Genomic DNA, 21,909 nt, shown 5'->3' with positions numbered 1-21,909 from the left:
CATGGCTGAGCAGCATCAGGAACCTGACCGTGTGCAGCCAGTAAAGGCACAGTATCCACAGGTAAGCTATTCTCAGAACCCGAAGTTCTAGCCAGCACCTTGGAAAGTTCGTAAGCAACAGAAGGAGACTCGCTAAAACGATATCCCTGAACTTCCGTTAAAGCAGGGCGGAAATCACCCACCACTGAGGGTGGTGGTGCCGCAGAGCTTGCCATAGCTGTCACCCCTTCAGCGAAGTACTTGGCAGACACCTGAGCTGCAGTAACCATCGCTGGTTAAAGTTTGAGTGACAACTTGACATCAACTTCCTCCTCAGAAACTGAGTGAGAATCGTCGAACTCCGAATCTGCTGAGGCTGGACCGTGAAATTCGCTGTGACAAGCTGCGTCACTAAACCGATCCACCACAGGCGAGGCTGATTGCAAAACGGAAGAACCGTGCAAAGCCTGCCCGAAAGCAGCTTCCTGCCCAAAAGGGGGAAGTTGAGACATGTACACATTCACCGAGACATAAAAGTCTGCCCGTGAGTACATCTGTCTCGTTGTCCGGTGTCGACCCCCCGTGAGTTCCGCCTCTTAAAAAGAGCGATAGCCTCCGGGAGAGTCGAACTTTCACTCCCCAGCCTCAGCGGGGGAGCTACTAGTTCCGGCCCAACTTGTTGTCCGGTGTTGACCACCCGTGAGTTCCGCCTCTTAAAAAAGAGCGATAGCCTCCGGGAAAGTCAAACTTTCACCCCCCAGCCGCGGCGGGGGGGCTACTAGTTCCGGCCCAACTGGAACACTTTCACCAGAGAACCTGGCTACCGGTGAACCTGACTAACCTGTAGAGCGTGAACGCTCCTCGTATGAAGTAAACACACTCCTCTGCGTGCACGTCAGCCGAAGAGACTGTGCATGAAGGCGGAACCTCGATGCGTGACAACAAACTGCGTCGCCCACTCCCGCCGGGGGCGAGCGCAAACTCGACGAATGGCAACATGTTATACATTTGGGTCGAAAAATCTCAAAAAGGGAAGCAAACTATCTTTAACACAAGTAATCTCTTTCCCACTGCTTTTGCCTTGGCTGAAGTAACCTAAATTTAACCTGCTTCAGCACTGGCATGATTGGATTCATAGGGTCCAAAATTTAACAGACATTCTTTCTTTCTTCTTTATATGTTGTTTAACGTCGTTTTCAACCATACAAGGTTATTTAACAGACGCAAAAGTTAGAGAAGCTGGGTCAAGAACGGAAATGGTAGTGCCTTTGCCTTTCTCTTTATGCGAAACGTAAAAGGAGAAACCTCAGCAGCTACTGACTAGTCTGTGGTTTCTAAATCTCCTTGTCAGCCATTGCTGACAAAAACCAGTCTGAGTTGTGATATTGATAAACAACAATCAGACCGAACAACGGAGAAAGAAAGAAACGCAAGCAAAAGCAAATAAATAGAACGAGCTCACCCAAACTTGTGCATGAGAAGCAGGGACCTGTAGACGGGGTGAAACACTGTCCAGAAGACAGTAGGCTAAAAGCCTGCAGCGTAGTGTAAAAAGCGTCCGAGCTACTTGGTGGCTGAAGTAGGAGTGAGTTTCTAACATAGGCGGCGGTCGAGTCACGCGTGATAGGTCACGTGACGGTATGACCTCGACTCTTGTATAGCTTGGGTTATAGGTCAATGCCGTTCTTTTTTAGGGGGTTGCTTCCCCTTTGGGGTGAAGCGTAGTTCAGTGTCCTAGCACTTTAACTGAAGTTAATGCTATCTATGTGAGTTGCGTAAGAATATGTAATTTAACTTCCATTTGAAACTTTGAGGTCATCATCTTGCATTGACGCACACCCCAGGCTTCAATTAGGCTTTGGTCGGGCGTCAATCTTCGATGATGACCTCAAGTTTCAAATGGAAGCCTATCAATGTGTAAATGAACAGTTCAAGGGAAACAAAGAAGACGGAACTTGAACTTACGTCTTCAGGTGAAACAATCAGCTTGCTAATCTCATCATGGTACACACTGTTTTCAAAGAACTGAGTTTCCAATGTCCGCCATGGAATCGCACCACTCATTACTCCCTGTGAAAAATAAAACATTTATGTAACTCAAACAGCACTAATGAAGACTTTATCAGCTCTCTCTCTCTGTCCCCATTATATTGCAACGTACAGATAATCAGATAAGATTTAAAGAAATTTATCATGATGGTAGTCACGGTTTTCAAACAAAAGCAATTGTTTTGACAATGACAATGACAATTCTTCGTTAAATAAAGAATTGTCATTGTCATTGTCCCTTCCACCCCCCACTCTTTTAAACAAAACTGAAACGCAAAGCAATATGTGTAACATTATGACAAATTGATGTCACAGAACAGGAACAAGCATTGGATTCTGAATCTTGCATTCTATAGAGAGAGAAAAGTGTGGGGGGGTGTCGGGGGGGGGGGGGGGGGTGTGGTGCAGGACACCAAAGTCATTCAATGGGGTCCATAGGCAACATCCCCTTAGGCTGAAAGGTTTTTGCATATTTGCTAGTAACAATCAACACTAAACAGTAGGTAAAAACATTCAAGAATGGATGTCTCAGCAGATGATCTAAACATTTTCTCAATCATCTAAACATTTTCTCAAACAGATTTGCATGGAAAATGAAAATGGGTCCCAGGGCTTTAGGGCAAATCGCAAATTGACATAATACTCTCACATCTGAGCAAGATTGCATGTGAAGTCCTCAGCACCAGCAACCCTGAAACCTCAAAACTGCTTAGGTTTCAAGAGTGTTTTGTGAGAAGCAAATGACAATGTGAAACTTGGTTCTTACCTGAGTATAGACAACAGAAGCTGTGCTCCATGAAAGACAGGGTATCAGTGATAATGGTTCAGGCCAGATTGTGGCGGCTAATGAGGCCATCTGCAAGAAACGAAAAGCAGAATTATAATAAAGATAGGACCATTCCATTCAAAACGCCCCCGGAAGCTGAAGATTTTTTGTAAATGAAGGTGCCAAAAATGTTTAAGTTCGTCTTATACTGCGGTAAAAACCCCACTTTAGCCATTGTTTTTTTTTAATCTTTTTGTTGTTTTCGGCGGCATTTTTAAAAGGCCAAAACGGGAAAGAAGCACAACTTTTTTTTCGTACATGCGCACATCAACTTGGCTCGTCTCAGTTAACCAGAGTGTCTTTTCACCGGTTTCGTCCCCCAAAAAGAGGCTGCTTTCACAAATTATTTTAGAAAAATTCCTTTTCAGAAATATCATATTCCCAAAAAATTCTGGAGGGTTGGCAGCTATGCTTATGTCATGATTTGTCTATCTCCTCTCTGTGTGTGTGTGTGTGTGTGTGGGTGTGTGTGTGTGTGTGTGTGTGTGTGTGTGTGTGTGTGTGTGTGTGTGTGTGTGTGAGTGTGTGTGTGTGTGTGTGCATGTGTGATTTATTATTATTATTATTATCATTAACATTTCGAGAAAAAAGCTCAAGAAAAGAGAAAACAGAACAAGTACGTACATGTCCCCCCATGGAGATGCCAGTCAGACCAAGAGGACCGTATCCTTGTTTCTGGCACCAGTGCAACAAGGCTACCGACTCCAACATCAAAGCACCACCCATCACAAACAGGTCGCTGACGTTGTGCAGGCTGGACCGTCTGCACACACACAGAAAACAGTTCATACATGCGAAATCTTTGCGTAACAACTGTGTAGTATGTAGCATGATTGCGCATCTACCCAAGTATGTGTTGTTCCTGTGTGACTTGCATGCATCAAATGTGTACATGCAGATAAAGTAATGTGTGCCCTAAACAGATGCTGTGACTTTGCACTTAAAGTGCAAATACCTGGTTATGATCGGCCTACAACACAAATACAGAATAACGCAACAATTAGTGCATAATTTACGCAAAAAGGGCTATGCTTGCATTGAATGCACTGAAGATTATTATATATGTTAAAGGCACACACTTCTTGTGAATTTTTGATAAATTATTTTTTTGAAAAATCACTAGTGGCTTTTACAAAATTTAATTTATAAAAAAAATTCCCATTGTGCACAGGCAGCACCCAGGTAGTTCACTGTATAGGGTTGTAATTCATACAACAAATAGTCAATGCAGTTTAATAACATTCAGGTTCCTCTCACACATATACATCTTTCCCTCTCTCACACATACACATATACATACAGAGTTTCCATGTACTGAGATGATAATATGCAATGGTTTTTACTGCAAGACTAAAGTACTTGTAACACACAACTCACAACTGTCCCTTGGGCTTCCTACTGCCATCTGAACAAGAGTCAAGGAAAAATGTGTCAATCATAGACAGACACAGAAAACTTTAATAACTCAAATGAGAAATTCTTTTCAAGCCTTGTCAGTCATTAATATGTTACCCCAATAAATCCTCTGCTCCCCAAATGATCCACAAAATGTAGGTATACATCCGGCAACGTTAAAAAGGATACAATATGGGTTTTCCAAGAGAATCGACGCAATTCCATAGTCTTTCAATAAAGGTTTTGCCATCAGAAGTCGCCTTCTCCAGAAGAACTGAAACAAACAAAATTCAATCAAATTCAACCAGTATCAATGACAGCGCACATATCAAACCATTTAAGTCTTTCAAGCATTGAAGCTGCATGTTTCAAAACCGCTATCTATGTAGGCATGCAGGCAAAGCTGTCTCCTGCACAGCAGCTAGAGTCAAATAAAGTATCCAAACAAATATAAACAAGAGGCGAAGCCTTCAAGGCTCACGTAAGAAATCGACAAACAGTAACACAAACTCAATCACTCCGTCACACATACACACACACACACACACACACACACACACACACACACACACACACACACACACACACACACACAGTAAGCACAGGTGAAACTGTGCAAGAAAGCGAGACCCTGGATCTGCCAAGTAGTCTCGGCCCGCTCACAATAACAATGACCGAGACTTTCAGTAATTCCTTTGCGTGACGTCTAACCCTCTTACGTCATAATGTGACGTCTTCAAATAGTTTCTATCACACACGTCAAACACTTTTGACCGAGACGTAATCTTCTTATGCGAGCTTTATCCATAGACTCGGAAATGTTAAAGTTTCTATCACACACACACACACACACACACACACACACGCACGCACGCACGCACGCACGCACAGACAGACAAAGTTTATCATCGCATAGGCTACACTTACGTGAGCCAAAAATCTTTCTTTGTAAATTTCATGCAGTACCTGTGATGTAAGGGGCACACCCTGGACCAGTGTAGTGATCTTAAGTTCCTCCTCAGCCCAACTTTCTCATTTGGTCACTGTACATGTGCCAAAATGGACACAAAATCTCAGACCGTGTTCACTTTGCGCCTATCTTTCTTTCTTCCTTCGACCATCTTTCATGCCATCTAGCCATAAAAAGGTTGCCCCTGTTGTGCTATGTTTGGTTGTAAGTAAGCAAATGGGAAATGCGAATAATCTCTTCTTTTAAGTGTGTCAACAGATAAAGTGAGATGTCAATAATGCAGGCTGAACAGACAATTCAAAGTTCTGCGCATGCGCAGTGCCCGAATCAAAAAGCTAGTCCCAGAGAAACTTAAGACCTCAACAGTGGCTTCAAGCTTCCATACATGGCAGGTTTCCTTTCTTGACAGGTATATTTCAGTATAATTATTTTAGTCAAGTTAATAGACTAAGGAACAACAGAAATTGTCCTTTATTGGGAGGTATATTTCAGTATAATTATTTTAGTCAAGTTAATAGACTAAGGAACAACAGAAATTGTCCTTTATTGGAAGGTATATTTCAGTATAATTATTTTAGTCAAGTTAATAGACTAAGGAACAACAGAAATTGTCCTTTATTGGGAGGTATATTTCAGAATAATTATTTTAGTCAAGTTAATAGACTAAGGAACAACAGAAATTGTCCTTTATTGGGAGGTATATTTCAGAATAATTATTTTAGTCAAGTTAATAGACTAAGGAACAACAGAAATTGTCCTTTATTGGGAGGTATCAGCTGATGGGGCGGGACCCCACATCACAGGTGCAACTATTAAATCACAGCCAGTTAAAATTCCCAGACAGTGGGTATCACAAAACTTGAATGTCACTGATCATCTTGTCATACTCTGTGCACACTCCAGGCATGACTGCTTTCCAGAAGAAAGCATGAAAACAGATACAAACAGAAACAAAACCAAATATAAAATAACCTGGTATACAAATTACAAGCAAATAACAACACTCGCATCATAAATCACACGCTTTGCACACTTATGTTGTGCTCCCTTTGTACAATTTCTCAAAACAATTTTATATACTTACATGATCACCTGTTCCAGCTAGTTGAATGCACACTGGTTTATGTTTGTGTTTCCACTGTTTTGGCAGTATCATCTGAAAACTGTATGTACAACAGTCAACAACAACAAACAGAAAGAAATTCATACACGTATACATATACTGTACAAAGGAGTTGAACGCAAATATTTCAACTCGTTGTTGACAATCCCTCAATGGAGTTTCCCATAATCCAAAATTTTAATAGTAAATTTTCATTTAATTAATATACTTACCCAACTCACATTTAGCAATTAACCCTAGTTCAGTGCTGGTAACGCTGTACGTGTCCCCTTGGTAACAAGGGAGACTACTCTAAAAAAGAGTGATCCATACCGATACTGGTATCCCTGACAGATCAATACCGGGTCCGTCTTCCGTATGCGCGCGCATATGCCGCCATTTGCATCATTCCAAACGAAGCCAACTCGCATCTTTTTTAGGAACAAACCCCACTTACAACTCCCTAGGGCACACTGTTTCACACACAAGCCTCTTTTGTTCTTACGTAAAGATAATGATTTCCTTAACATATAATTTACAAAAACAAAACAAAAATAAATAAAAAATAAAAATCAGCCTGTATGATCAGATACACTCACGTAGCAATCTCAACTTCTTTGGGCATGATACCAGGGAGGTGCTGTGTAAATGGTGATGTAAAATGGCCCTCCACAATGCGACAGTCCCCATCTGGATATTCCTAAAACAAACAAGTCGCGTAAGGCGAAAATACAACATTTAGTCAAGCTCAGTCGAACTCACAGAATGAAACTGAACGCATTGCATTTTTTCCGCAAGACCGTACACTCGTAGCATCGTCTGTCCACCGCTCGTGGCAAAGGCAGTGAAATTAACAATCCAGAAAAGCGCGGTAGCGGTTGCGCTGAGGAGGATAGCACGCTTTTCTTTATCTCTATTCTTTTTAACTCTCTGAACGTGTTTTTAATCCAAAAATATCATATATATATGTTTTTGGAATCAGGAACGGACAAGGAATAAGATGAAATTGTTTTTAAATCGATTTCGGAAATTTAATTTTAATCATAATTTTTATATTTTTAATTTTCAGAGCTTGTTTTTAATCCGAATATAACACATTTATATGTTTTTGGAATCAGAAAATGATGAAGAATACGATAAATGTAATTTTGGATCGTTTTATAAAAAAATAATTTTAATTACAATTTTCAGATTTTTAATGACGAAAGTCATAAATTAATGTTTAAAGCCTCCAAGCTAAAATGCAATACCAAAGTCCGGCTTTCGTCAAAGATTGCTTGGCCAAAATTTCAATCAATTTGATTGAAAAATTAGGGTGTGTCAACTTTTACAAAATGCCGGATATGACGTCATCAAAGACATTTATCCAAAAAATGAAAAAAACGCCTGGGGATATCATACCCAGGAACTCTTATGAAAAATTTCATAAAGATCGGTCCAGTAGTTTACTCTGAATTGCTCTACACACACACTATGTTAAAACATTTAGTCAAAACTTGACTAAATGTAAAAAGCAGAGAACTGGAAACATAACGGACATATATGTGATCTGGCAAATGTATATTATAAGTTACACTTATAACAATCAACTACAGTAGATGTTGCGTTCTTACTGTGTTCAGTCACACAAAATGCAAGAACAGACTTTCAGTTAAAGCTGTGGTCTATTTATGACTTTCCGGGGCTACGAGGTTGAAAAATAGGGATACAATCATGTACAGAATTCTGTACAGCAAACGCTACCCGAAACCCCACCTATACGGCGTGTATGACCTTGAGAGCTTCAGTCAACGCTTGAATTTTGCAGGGATAACATCCGGTTTGCTCTCTCAAAACTGATCATATTTTATCTTCAAGAGAGATCAAGGGAAAAAAATAAACGCCCCGACGAAGATTCGATCTCTCGACATCGAGACTTCGTGTCTCATGTCCTAACCACTAGGCTACCGCGCCAATTGAGAAAAAGAAGGAAAAACATTGATATGAATTCATGTTATGTTATTCTTGAAGCAGCATGATTTATACCTCTATCCGCCCATTGTTCAGAAGTGAATACATGTATAACTATTTCCAGGGGTGATAGTACCAAAGAGTTCCGAAACCTGAACCAAACAATTTCCAGAACCCAAAACCTGAAACCAATCTATAAAACAAGAGGCGAAGCCTTCAAGGCTCACGTAAGAAATCGACAAACAGTAACACAAACTCGATCACTCCGTCACACATACACACACACACACAGTAAGCATAGGTGACACTGTGCAAGAAAGTGAGACACTAGATCTATATCTAGCCTACTTAAGCCTGTCCTTAATTGAGCCCGTAGTCGACTACACGAAGCTTCGCAAAGTCTTAATACCAAAAACCCGCAGCTACAGCGTGGTACTTTGACCCCAACATCGCTTCTCAAGTTTTGACATGCGAAGCTTCGCCGTAGCTCGCAACGAAGTTTTTTGTTTTTTTTGTAAGAAGAGTGCTTTTTGATTCAAGATGGACGACGAAATCAGACTCAATACCATAGTGAAGAATGCACTTATCGACTTTGGTCGATATCGACTAACCTCCTACCTGTATCATTTCATACTGCGATGCATTGACATGTCGAATGAAACTCGAAATCCCAGCGCTCACGCCAACTGGTCCCGGCCGTGCTCAGTCAACGAAATAGAACACATACAATTAACTTACGTCATCATCAAGTACGTAAAGTACAATTTGTGACGTAAAGTACTCAGAAAGAAGCACACCACGCGCTGGTCGAGACTACGTGCATGCGCTTTCCGACTAATAAGATTTGAGACGCCAAGACATGAAAAGATAACTCTCTTTTCCGCCATAGTGCCTTCCAACTAGTCTCGGCCCGCTCAAAATAATGAGCCAAAATGACCGAGACTTTCAGTAATTCCTTCGCGTGACGTCTAACCCTCTTACGCCATAATGTGACGTCTTCAAATGACGAAATGTTAAAGTTTCTACCACAGACATACACACGCACAAACACACGCACAAACACACGCACAAACACATGCACAAACGCACAGACAGACAAAGTTACGATCGCATAGGCTACACTTACGTGAGCCAATAAGTTCAAAATTCTTGTAAACCGGAAAATGAACAAAATTAATAGATTCATCACTTACTATTGCTGAATTTGGTACCAGACTATAGTAGAGGCACATGAAGTCTTGAATAATGAAAGATTTCAGTACGTTTCATCAGTCTAGTGCAACACAGGCGCTGTTGAAGCATTGAGCTCATCGTCTTTTTTGTCACTCATGTCTTTTTCACTATGAAAAGCAGAGAAAAGTTTACTGATCTTTGGACTTTTTTGCTAAGAATGCCCTGATGTCAACACCTGGACCTTTTCGCTTCTTCCCCGTTGCATCTTTTGATGTAGTCTGTGCTGCAGGCTGCCTTTCACCATCTTTTGATGTAGTCTGTGCTGCAGTCTGCCTTTCACCATCTTTTGATGTAGTCTGTGCTGCAGTCTGCCTTTCACCATCTTTTGATGTAGTCTGTGCTGCAGTCTGCCTTTCACCATCTTTTGATGTAGTCTGTGCTGCAGTCTGCCTTTTAGGATCTTCTGTGGCTCTTGGAAGACAGACAACAAAGTGATTGGGCCTCCATGTGGCTTCTTGAAGATCCTTTCCATTGACTCAAGTCCAGAGAATGGCTGGTGAAGATACCTTTTCTGGACTAGAAGCACGCTGGGCTTGTTCCCTAGGTTGCAAAGTTTTGTGAATGTCTCTTCGCACAGTTTGACCTCCCAACTCTGGGTACAATGACTGCACCCCTGTCTTCAAAATGGATGCAACAGCGTTCCGTTTTTGCCGCAGAGATGTTCCTGGATGTCCCAAAACAGCTGACTTGCCTTGGGCGATTGTTCAATGTCATAATACATGTCCAAGGATAAATCTTGCAAGGGAAGAAATTCTCATCAAACTCCTTGAACATGGCACTTGTGCTTGTGTGAATCACATGGATATTTTCCCCACCAATGTCAAGAAGATTCTCATTTCCAGTCTTCTTGCTTTTAATCAAAGCCTCTACTCCACCATTCTTCCCCCTCATTGTGTTGCAATTGTCCATCAAGCAAGAAACAACTTGAGCCCAGTCGAGTTTTCTTTCTGACAGAATGTCAGACACTGCATTGAAGATATTTTCCGCTGTGGCAACATTTACTTCTCTTGACCCTAAGTGCTCTGCTACAACCTTTTCCAGTTCCACATCATAATACTGAACAAGTACATTCACGATCTTGTCATTACTATTATTTGTAGCTTCGTCAATATTCAAAGAAAAGTGTCTGTCTGACAGCTTTGCACTCAGTTCTTTCTTCATTGCATGTGCTACTCCATGTACGGTGGTGTAAGTTGTACTACCACGAGAAAGAGAGAGAGAACCAAGTGCTTTCACATCACTCGCTAACCTCTTGGCAAGCTCAACAAGATCTCCCCCCCAAAGAAAAAGGCAGACAATGTTCAGCAACAAATGCACAAACAACTGCTTTCAGTTCTGCTTTTCTATCTCCCATACCATCTCGCGTGACGGTAGTTGTGGAAGCTCCATCAAGCTTTGTAGACTGGCAGATAGATTTCAATTTGCGCTGATGATCCGCATCTTCTGCATGAGAAAGCAATGCTTTTCTTCCACTGGAGCCATAGATTAATGTTTTGTTGCATGGCACACAAAAACAAACTCCCGGTGACTTGACCTTTTCACACCAATCGCCATGACATACCCCATCGCTGTTCCGATCTTGCAACCAGTCCCACCTCCACTTGTTTTTTTACACCTTCATCAACTGTAGAAATATCTGCTCCCGGCGGCAACACCTTCATTTTGCTTGGTTTAATACTCTTGTTGTCGATAAACACAAAATCACAATGACACAAAACTTGAAACTGGCTGACAAAGTTACATTCCATGTGCTTCAAGTGACGTGCGCTACTAACGGATGTGGCCCCCCAAAAAACACCAACCAAGCTACGTCACTGACAGTGACAGCGAGGTCAAATTAGGCCTAATCTCCCTTGGCAACGAACAGCGATGCTTATCGTCTACTATAGGCCATGCTACACGATCGTTCAGTGATATATGACATTGCAGCTTTCTCACGACAACTAGTCATTTTATTGATTGATCGGAACTGGTAACTTGCCAATATAGCCAACACGTGCAATGATATATCTTACTGAACGATCGTGTGGCTGGGCCTTATAACGTCGTCTGCTATAACGATCGCTTTGCGACAAACGTCCCTGCTTCTCCAGTCCGGAAATGACTTTTCAAAAAAACTAAAAAACCGGAGATTACTTTTTTCGGCAATGATAAAACCGGATTTCCGGAATATTCCGGAAAATTAGCACCCCTATATTTCTTAGATGTCTGTTTTCAACTGCACAGAGCTTTGGAGATTACTGTTTGCAATTACTGTTCTTGTCATTTTTCTTGCATGTTCAGTGTAAATAGAGATATCGCAGCTATTTGCATGGCGCGAATGTCGTGTAGCATGACGGCGTAAACATGTACTGCGATTCCGTGAAACATGTTTGCAAATAAAGGCAAATTTTAATGGCAATTTTTACGTTTTTGCAACGCATAAATGGTAATTCAAGCTTAGAATGATATAAAATTATCAATTTTTTATCTTTGACAACAGTGGTGAAGTGGCCTTGCGGTTAAGACAACGGCCCCGACATTTCGAGGCCCCGAGGCCTTGAGTTCGAATCCCTGCCAAGTCGTTTATTTTTTCTGCTCGATCCTTCTTGACAAATATGCTCAGCTCTGAGAGAGCAAACCGGATGTTACCACTGCAAAATCCAAGCGTTGACTGAAGCTCTCAAGGTCATACACGCCGTATAGGTGGGGTTTCGGGTAGTGTTTGCTGTACAGAATTCTGTACATGATTTTATCCCTATTTTTCAACCTCGTAGCCCCGGAAAGTCATAAATAGACCACAGCTTTAAGGAGCATGCATTTGTTGCCATGCCAAAACAGAAGAGAAAGCGAGAGACAAGTTGCTTCCTTTACATACATAGCAAAGTACTCAGACAGTCACGCAACGTAACAGTAGACCTTATTCAAATATTATTTAAAAGGCAAGGCACAGTAAGATGACAAAGTGTTCAGATTATATACCCTGCTGTTAGGAAAATAACATCACAGCATAAAAACTCCTTATGCTAGATTTTAAATTCAGTTTAGGTATCACATTGATATAAACTATTTGTTTGAGCAATTTAAATATTAATAAATGTCAACATTACAATTTTTGTCAGCATTTTATCCTCACCATTCATATCCTAATCAAAAGATATATTATCTGACGACAGCCTTATTGTGAATAACAACATTTCTTGTAATCTGACATACTTTGTCAATATGTATGGGGTAGTCCTTTGGCACAAGATGTTGGCACAATTCACGGTTTGAGATGATTTTCCTGAAGTCAAATATTCTGAAACAAAACAGAAAATAACAAAGGCATTAAAACTCCAATTAAAAGGTGCTTTGAAAAAAAGAAAGAAACCCTTATCTATTCAACAAAAAGGACTTGATGACAAGTTGCTCCGAAGATGTGCTGGTACTACAGTTTCTTTCGCTATCACACTTTGAACTTCAACTCTATAAAACAAGCTGGTAGTTGAAACGTAAGTTTATAAGAAGAGAAACCGAATAATTATAATAAGTAAAAGATCCAATCTGTCTTGTTGTTACACATATACATTTATATATATAAAAAATTCCCTTGACAAATGCTTAATCAGTTAATGGCTTCTCATAATCGACACATAAGTGATATATGCTGCGCTGCTTCAATTGTTTGCAATAGAGGGTCTGAACTGAAATATCCAAACCTTTTCAGGTTGTCCGGCTTTCCCCATCCTTTTGTGAAAAACTTTGTGAGGAGCAACCTCCGGTAGAGCTGATCAAGGCGACTCATGCTCTTCTCCTTTCCTGCTCTCCTTCATCCGGTGACTGAACTCCTGTCAAATATTAAAAAAGTCATGACAATCTTAACACTGTACCGTACAAAGAGAGTACATACACACACACAGAAGTTAAATTTGACTTTTCTTTTAAAGGAAATTGGAATGGGGAGAAATCCTGATCCAGAGTCAAAGTCATGCATTATTACGTTTGTGATCACTGACAATAATAAGAATACCAGACGGATGTTTCTTTCAGGCGAGATATGCTTGCGGCTAGCCGCTCGTGGAGCTAGGAAGCGAGAGTGAACATGAAACGGTTTCATGGCTAGCTACGCAAGAATTAAACACCATTGGTTGATACCGAAAAAGTCCTGCACTGGTCGGTAAACAGCCATGGACAGCCAATCGGATTGACAGCTGCGCGTCTGAAATTTTTCCTGGCATAGCGAGCTCCTCGAAGGCATGCTAGCGTTCTCTCGCCAAATCCTAGCGTACCTCGTGGAGAGAATTGCCCAAGAACGTACAGTACTTCCTCGCCCCACTCGCTTATTCTCGCCTTTAGGAAGTGGGGGACCCATTCGTGTCCAAAGGAGTCGATGCACTCAAACAACCCCCCAGAAAAGTTTGAACACTTTTTTCAGAGGAAAAAACCCATGTTATACAGCATTAGTTTGCATAAATAAAAAATAAAACTCAGAGTAACATTCATCAGATCAGCATTTATTTGCTCAAATAGATACTGTTATTCATCTGAAATATTTTCATTTTTGTTTACAATCTGTGCTCTGGTGACATGCAACCATGTGCTCTTTTGACATGGACTGTTTGTGTTGTGGTTATGTAGATCAACTACAAGAACAAGCGGATGGCGGATGGCTCGAGCACTGCGCATCGATACTGCAGACTCTAGATTTGTGTACGGCGTACCCCTACACAAATTTAAATGAACAACTCAAATCCTCTGAAACTTACTGACACAAATGGCACTATTGTAAATGCCACGGTATCAGTCACCGACCAAGGTCATCAACTCTCGTGGTCTCCGCATGTAAGCGTTTCTCGCTGTGTCTCGTCAATGTGGAAGAGGCTAGGACATGTGTGTATGTTCTTATTTTAGTGTTCGGGTGAGCATGCACAGAAGCAGAATTACTGCTTAATAGCAGACCGACAATCGTGTTTTATATTTCTGCTATGCAATCGGTTACAAAAGTGCATTATCTTGAGCACTGCTGTGGATTGAGGTGTTGACCAGTGCTGCTGTCTGCTATTTTCTCGCGTGGTTACAAACCGGAAGTATTGAAATTGTTCGTCTGCTACCGCACATGTGAACTACATTTATGATTGCGACGCATGACATCAGAAATTGAGTGTAGGAGAGACTGAATGATCACTGATTTAAGCTTACTTACGTTTGCCTTTTCACGATTTTTGGAAAGATGCTTCAACCTATCATGCACGTTTTGAGCAGGCAAAGAATTGTTTTGGCGAGTGGTTCTCCCCGGAGAAAACAAATTCTTGAGAATGTGGTAACTGAAGTTTACTAACTCTCTGTCTGTGGATGACCATGTGTGTGTGTCCGTGTGTGTGTGTGTGTGTGTGTGTGTGTGTGTGTGTGTGTGTGTGTCCGTGTGTGTGTGTGTGTGTGGGGGGGTGTATGTGCATGTGTGCGCGCGCGTGTGTGTGTGTGTGTGTGTGTGTGTGTGTGAAGTATACTGTATTATGTATATTTAGATAAAAAGAAAACACACCAGTAACCAGGTACGTTTAGGCCTATATCTATAATCAATATTTCGGCACGTTACTGCCTTCTTCGGGATGGTAAGCTTCCCATGATGGTATGTATTATGTATAGTATGTTAAAAGTTTTTGTGACTGATTAAAGCAAATTGCTCTATGTATTTTAGGGTTTGCAATTTGAAGTCATTCCTTCCACCTTTGAGGAGACGCTAGACAAGTCTACATTTTCCAATCCTGCGGAGTATGTTCTTGAAACTGCCAGGCATAAAACTCTGCAAGTTGCAGAACAGCTCAGTCAAGAAAAGGCAAGTTTGATCAACAAAGATATGACACTTTATTTTGTATGTGCTGTGGACGTAAGTATTGACTCGCTGTATAGAATCTAGGTGCAGGTGGAAGTAAATAAATTTGATTTTATGCATCAGTGTTCTCATTTATTTACTGAATGAATGGGATTAATCTGGAGTTTATGCACCTTTTAGCATATCAAATGAGAAGATACTTGACATGGTTTTCCTCACCTTATGCATTGATAAAATTAAAATAATATTAGATAAGTACAAATGTGTAGATGAGCCAACGCGTCAAGATTTATTACAGATTGAGGATACAGCTGTTTTTAAGGTTTGATAAAAAAAAATTCAGATAAAGAATGTGAATAAAATCACTAATTGAAACTCTGTGTGTTTGTGTGTGTGCATATGTCTGTATATTATGCAAATAGATATACTTGAGTATGTATGTGTGTTTGTGAGGACTGGGTGGCCGAGTGCATGGTAACGCACTTGTGCTCGGAAGCGAGAGGTTGCGAGTTCGACCCTGGGTCAGGGCGTTAGCAATTTTCTCCCCCCTTTCCTAACCTAGGTGGTGGGTTCAAGTGCTAGTCTTTCGGATGAGACGAAAAACCGAGGTCCCTTCGTGTACACTACATTGGGGTGTGCACGTTAAAGATCCCACGATCGACAAAAGGGTCTTTCCTGGCAAAATTGTATAGGCATAGATAAAAAATGTCCACCAAAATACCCGTGTGACTTTGAATAATAGGCCGTGAAAAGTAGGATATGCGCAGAAATGGCTGCGATCTGCTGGCCGATGTGAATGCGTGATGTATTGTGTAAAAAAATTCCATCTCACGCGGCATAAATAAATCCCTGCGTCTTGAATATGTGCGCGATATAAATTGCATAAAATTAAGATAAAAAAAATAAAAAAAATAAATCCCTGCGCTCAGAACTGTACCCATGGAATACGCGCGATATAAGCCTCTTATTGATTGGTTGATTGATTGTTTGTATGTTTGGGTAACAACTTTTATGATTTTGTACAGCCGCCACCAGACCTTGTAATTGGAGCTGACACTGTGGTGTCCATGGATGGCAGAATTTTTGAGAAACCCAAAGATTTTCAGGATGCTTTCAACATGTTGTCTGGGTAAGAAAAATGATTACAGGAACACGAGTCGAAACACTTGTGAAAATTTCTATTGGCAAGATACGCATAGCCAAAAACTTCCATTTTAGGATTCCCCTCCCTACCTAAGACCTGGGTTTTTTTTGTTGGTTTTTTTTGGTGGGGGGTCATAAATGCATGGGGGTTTCACTGTAGTGGTACTTTGTTGAGAATACGTTTCAAAGCCAGTCCTGATGAAAAAATAACTGATTTTACAGTATCAGGATACAGAGCAGTTAGCATAGAAATATGCACAGGTTTATCAGTCTTGATCGGTTCAAGTCAAAGTAACGACAGATGTAAATATGTACGTGCCATACTTTGATATTTTATTTTTTACAGATTCAGTGGGAAAAGTCACACAGTCTTTACCGGAGTTGTCCTTGTCACACCTGAAAAGAAGAGCGGTATGTGAAAAAAATGTATCTTTTATTTTGAGGCTTGCTGTCTTCTTCATTCCATTTCTGCACATACTCCTCTCCCATAAAGTTGTTATGATTGTTGAGAGTGTTAGCTGTGTATGTTTGTATATATATAGTGTGAATTGCATATATGATTATTGTGTGAACAGTACGTGTGGTGATTTGTGTCTGTATGATTAATTTGTTTTATGTAGGTTGTGCTTTTAATTGTTCTATTCTGTATATAGATGTTCTTTTGTAAAGGGCCTAGAGCCATAGGTTAGGCACTTAAAAATGTCCAGTTATTATTATTATTATTATTATTATTATTATTACTGTCTGAGATGTTTCGCAATGTTTTAAGAAGCACTCTTGTGTTTGTCAGTGTTTGGGCTGAGTGTTTGTGATTGCTTTGTTTCAAGCTGTCATAATGCAAAGTTATGAATCTTTGGATGCAAATCAACAGATTGTTGGCTGGTTTTACAAATCTCTCTGGAAAGTTGAATAATTTTATTTAAAGTTCCCAAGTTGTACTCCTGGTATGTATGCAAGTATACATCCTGAAAGATTAAAAGCAATTCATCATGTCAAAACCTCTGACGTGATTCACCTGCCTCAAATCAGATTGCAAAATAACCTGCACTGGATAGATAGTTAATGTTTCTGAATCCTTTCCGCATGCAGATTTGCTGAATTTTCAACCGTTTCTTTTTATTTGAAGCTCACGTTTTTGTTGCGTCAATTTTTGGGTACCCAGATTTGAGTGGCCGTCACGTGTCTCCTGTGAAAGACATCTTCAATTCAAGGAGGGTGGTAAATAACCGGATCAAGCGCCTTTTAGAATGTTTGAATAGCAAAATACAGGTATGAATATCTTAGTTCAAAAAGAAAGTGATACAATTTTTTTTCTTCTGCGAGTTTACTTGAATAGTTCTTTCTTTCAAAAATTGCAGTTACTCTACATGTACAGAGGACCCCCCCCCCCCCACCTTTTAAGACCTACAAAAATCTGAGAAAATCAGGTCTTAAAAAGGTAGGAGTCTTAAAATAGAGGTAAATTTACAGAGATTATGAACAGAAAGTCTGAAAAAACAAGGTCTTAGAAAGGAGGGAGTCTTAAATTGGGGGGTCTTAAAAGGGGGGTTCCACTGTACTACAATATTGAAAAATTGTAGCAGCATACATGTGTTCAGAAAGTTGATTTTTGTGTCTTTTGCTGTTTGCAGAAAACACTGATGGAGTGCAGGAAATGAAAGTTCATCAGTTCCATGAAGCAACAGAAGTGTTCATGGCTCCCCTTACACCTGAGATTGTGAAAAGCTACATTGAAACTGGAGAGCCAATGTAAGTTCACATGAAAGAATGGGTGTTTTGTGAAGGTTTATTATGTGTGATCTTTTCATACCCATTTTTGAAAAAATGGAGGACAGAAAAGATGCTGTGTGTGTGTACGTGTGTGCGTGCATTCATGTGCATGCATGTGTGTGTGTGTGAGAGAGTGTGTGCCCTTGTGTGTTGGGGGGGGGGGGGGGGTTGATAATAAAACAGTTTCACCTCCAACAATCTAACGTACATCATATTTGCATATTTCCTGCTGTAAGTGTAATACTTGATTATGCGTTGTATAATATCGATTTTGACAAAGTAACTAAGGTTTGAAAAAAGAAGGGACTACCATAAAGCTCAAGCCTGTAGATCTTTGTGATGGGGTCATTTACGTTAAAACCAATTACATGAACAGTATAGTGCTAGAAAGGCTGTTAATAGACGAAAATAACTCTGCCGGGTTTGTATGGGTTGTGAAAGAGTTAATACTCTTGCTTTTCTCAGACAAACATTGGAGGGGCCAATCACTAGCGAGAGGTGTGTCTGAAACACGTGGACAGGAGCACGTGTGAATTTATTTGTGCAAAGAAAAGCAAGGGTATTCACTCTCTCGCAACACATACAAACCCGACCGACTTATTTCTGAAAATCGTCCTCATGTACATGTATTCCCATACTGTATGCAACACACAGCTTGCTTGTACATTAGGTAGTGTCTTTCCTCATCATGAGAACTTGCTCAGCCACTTGAGCATTCTATAAGGCCCTGAGTGGGAGACACACTCCCTCATCCCGAGACACAATATCCAGCCAAGTCCAAAGTTGGGCATGAGTTATATGTTGTACGTGCCCCTCTTCTTTCAAACGTTACTTGATTCAACAATATTGATGTTGTTCAGCTCTTGGTGCCGTTAATATATATGGCTTCAATCAGTGTCTATCTTGTTACAGGGACAAAGCCGGAGGCTATGGGATTCAAGCTCAAGGAGGATCCCTGGTGGAAAAGGTCCATGGAGATTATTTCAACGTCATGGGTTTCCCTTTGTGTCGCTTTGCCAAAGAGCTGCTCAGTTTGCACAACCAGCAAACATGATGAAGAGTCTTAACATGGGCATGAGAAGGGGTCTAATTCGACGCTAGGAGCCTAATGCGGAACAAGGGGTCCAATTCAACCTAATGTTGGTGCATATCCTGTGGTAGTTTTTCCTGTATACAGATTGCTCCCAGGTGCACTTCCTGGTGGTTTCCTCAAATCTCATTGGAATAGTTTTGTGTGAGTGACCAAGGCCTGAGAACGCGGCTGTAGGACTCATTTTGCAGGTGATGATTGCAATGCATATTTACAGTGGTCTGTGCAACTTGAGGCCCCTGCGAGGACAGAACACCTATATAAATAAAGGAGATGTTATTTTGTCCCTTTGACTTTTAACTTTGACTTTTTCATATCTATCATGAAAGTACACCTGCAATGAAAGTACACCTACAATGAACGGACACCTTGGGCTGTTGAGTCTAGTGTGCAAAGAAATCTGATAGAAATTATCTTGTCTGTTTTTGTGCAATTTTGACCTTTTACAAAATAACCTAATTGATTTTGAACACTCTAATTGTTTTTTCAAAACTTTTCTTTTCCATGCAATGCATCCAGTAAAGATACAAATTTTGCAAGTTGGACTAAGTGTCTGTATCACTAAAGGCTTTGGCTGGTCCCGTGGATGTTGTTTTATTACAGTTACCACAATCCATACACCAACTCCTGGTTGCTGTTTTATGAAAGGTATTCAAGCACTGAATTCTTAACCTAATGAATTTCCTTGTATTTTTGTTAATGTGAAATGAAAAACTATTAATAATGAATTTATTGAAGCATAAACTTGTCAGTTTCTGTACACCTTAAGTGCATTCATATGTGCCGATATGCAACTGAAAATAGTGGTTTACCCCTCGCGGGTTAGGGGGAAGAATTTACCCGATGCTCCCCAGCATGTCGTAAGTGGTGACTAACGGATTCTGTTTTTCTTTTTACCCTTGTTAAGTGTTTCTTGTATAGAATATAGTCAATTTTTGTAAAGATTTTAGTCAAGCAGTATGTAAGAAATGTTAAGTCCTTTGTACTGGAAACTTGCATTCTCCCAGTAAGGTAATACATTGTACTGCGTTGCAAGCCCCTGGAGCAAATTTTTGATTAGTGCTTTTGTGAACAAGAAACAATTGACAAGTGGCTCTATCCCATCTCCCCCCTTTCCCCGTCGCGATATAACCTTCGTGGTTGAAAACGACGTTAAACACCACAACAACAAAAATAAAATAAAATAGTGGGTTTTTTTTTACATTTAGTCAAGTTTTGACTAAGTAACTAAGGTTTGAAAGAAGAGGGGACTACCATACAGCCCAAGCCTGTAGATCTTTGTGAAGTTTTGACTAAATGTTTTAACATAGTGGGAATCAGGACAAGGGCGGTGGTGTATGTATGTGTGTGTGTGTGTGTATGTATGCGTGTGTGTGAATGTATGCGTGTGTGTGGGGACTGGGTGGCCGAGTGGTAACGCACTTGCGCTCGGAAGCGAGAGGTTGCGAGTTCGACCCTGGGTCAGGGCGTTAGCAATTTTCTCCCCCCTTTCCTAACCAAGGTGGTGGGTTCAAGTACTAGTCTTTCGGATGAGACGAAAAACCGAGGTCCCTTCGTGTACACTACATTGGGGTGTGCACGTTAAAGACCCCACGATTGACAAAAGAGTCTTTCCTGGCAAAATTGAATAGGCATAGATAAAAATGTCCACGAAAATACCCGTGTGACTTTGAATAATAGGCCGTGAAAAGTAGAATATGCGCCGAAATGGCTGCGACCTGCTGGCCGATGTGAATGCGTGATGTATTGTGTAAAAAATTCCATCTCACACGGCATAGATAAATCCCTGCGCCTTGAATATGTGCGCGATATAAATTGCATAAAATAAAAATCAAATTAAAAAAATAAATCCCTGCGCTTAGAACTGTACCCACGGAATACGCGCGATATAAGCCTCATATTGATTGATTGATTGATTGATTGTGTGTGTAGAGCGATTCCGAGAAAACTACTGGACAGATTGTCATGAACTTTACATGAGAGGTCCTGAGAATGATATCATAAGACATTTTTTAAAATTTTGTTAATACATGTCATATCCGGCTTTTTGTGAAAGTTGACACGGTAATGTCACACCCTAATTTTTCGATCAAATTGATTTAAATTTTGGTCAAGCCATCTTCGAAGAAGCCAGGACTGTGGGTTTGCATTTTAGCTCTACACTACTGCGCTATACTGGCTTGTTTCTGCAAGCGATCTGCAGGCAGTGTAGTGCGTTCAGTTTCTTTCTGCGAGTTTAACAGATTGACTAAATGTATTGATTTTGCTTCATGCGACTTGTTTTATTATTGTACATCAGTCTTGGTATTTAAATAAAAATGTACTTAATCGTGTTTGTGAGTGTGTGTGACTTGACCCGTGAGTGCATCCTGAAAATCATCAAATGTGTTCAAGTGGCTGGGTGTGCTTTTGTGTTCTTTGTATGTTGTATCCAGATCTATGCGATTGTGTATGTAGTTCTTTATTCTGCCTACTGGCACTATGTGTCAAGTATGTATTAGCACATTTGAAACTCCAAAACGCGCACACAGACACCCGCACACAATTGTTCATCAGATAAGGATTATGCACAAGACGTGATCAAGATGACCACATCCAATGGCAATCA

At 40.6% G+C, this 21,909-nt stretch overlaps 2 protein-coding genes across 2 annotated transcripts in view; one reads left to right on the top strand and one right to left on the bottom strand.

Annotated features, from left to right (window-relative positions):
* Positions 1–14,320, bottom strand: part of LOC138968577 (protein ABHD18-like) — a 37,499-nt gene extending 23,179 nt beyond the window's left edge. The window contains exons 1-10 of the mRNA XM_070341167.1: positions 14,232–14,320; positions 13,185–13,313; positions 12,700–12,784; positions 6,921–7,021; positions 6,304–6,382; positions 4,439–4,523; positions 4,232–4,259; positions 3,479–3,617; positions 2,795–2,884; positions 1,945–2,049 (exon numbers count right to left, since the gene is read on the bottom strand). Coding sequence (XP_070197268.1) covers positions 1,945–2,049; positions 2,795–2,884; positions 3,479–3,617; positions 4,232–4,259; positions 4,439–4,523; positions 6,304–6,382; positions 6,921–7,021; positions 12,700–12,784; positions 13,185–13,270 — 798 coding nt within the window. The 5' untranslated portion in view covers positions 13,271–13,313; positions 14,232–14,320. The remainder of the gene's footprint in view (positions 1–1,944; positions 2,050–2,794; positions 2,885–3,478; positions 3,618–4,231; positions 4,260–4,438; positions 4,524–6,303; positions 6,383–6,920; positions 7,022–12,699; positions 12,785–13,184; positions 13,314–14,231) is intronic.
* A 256-nt stretch (positions 14,321–14,576) lies between these two features.
* On the top strand, positions 14,577–21,696 carry LOC138968579 (probable bifunctional dTTP/UTP pyrophosphatase/methyltransferase protein). The gene is made up of 6 exons (XM_070341169.1): positions 14,577–14,785; positions 15,164–15,301; positions 16,324–16,427; positions 16,788–16,852; positions 18,073–18,190; positions 19,124–21,696. Exons 1-6 carry the CDS (start codon positions 14,696–14,698, stop codon positions 19,263–19,265), a joined length of 657 nt encoding a protein of 218 aa, XP_070197270.1. The 5' UTR covers positions 14,577–14,695; the 3' UTR covers positions 19,266–21,696.
* Positions 21,697–21,909: the final 213 nt, after the last annotated feature.

Source organism: Littorina saxatilis, linkage group LG6, assembly GCF_037325665.1.
Source record: "Littorina saxatilis isolate snail1 linkage group LG6, US_GU_Lsax_2.0, whole genome shotgun sequence".
Classification (NCBI taxonomy): Eukaryota; Metazoa; Mollusca; class Gastropoda; order Littorinimorpha; family Littorinidae; genus Littorina; species Littorina saxatilis.
The sequence above is the reverse complement of the archived record's forward strand: the minus strand, read 5'-3'. Positions and strand labels throughout refer to the sequence as shown.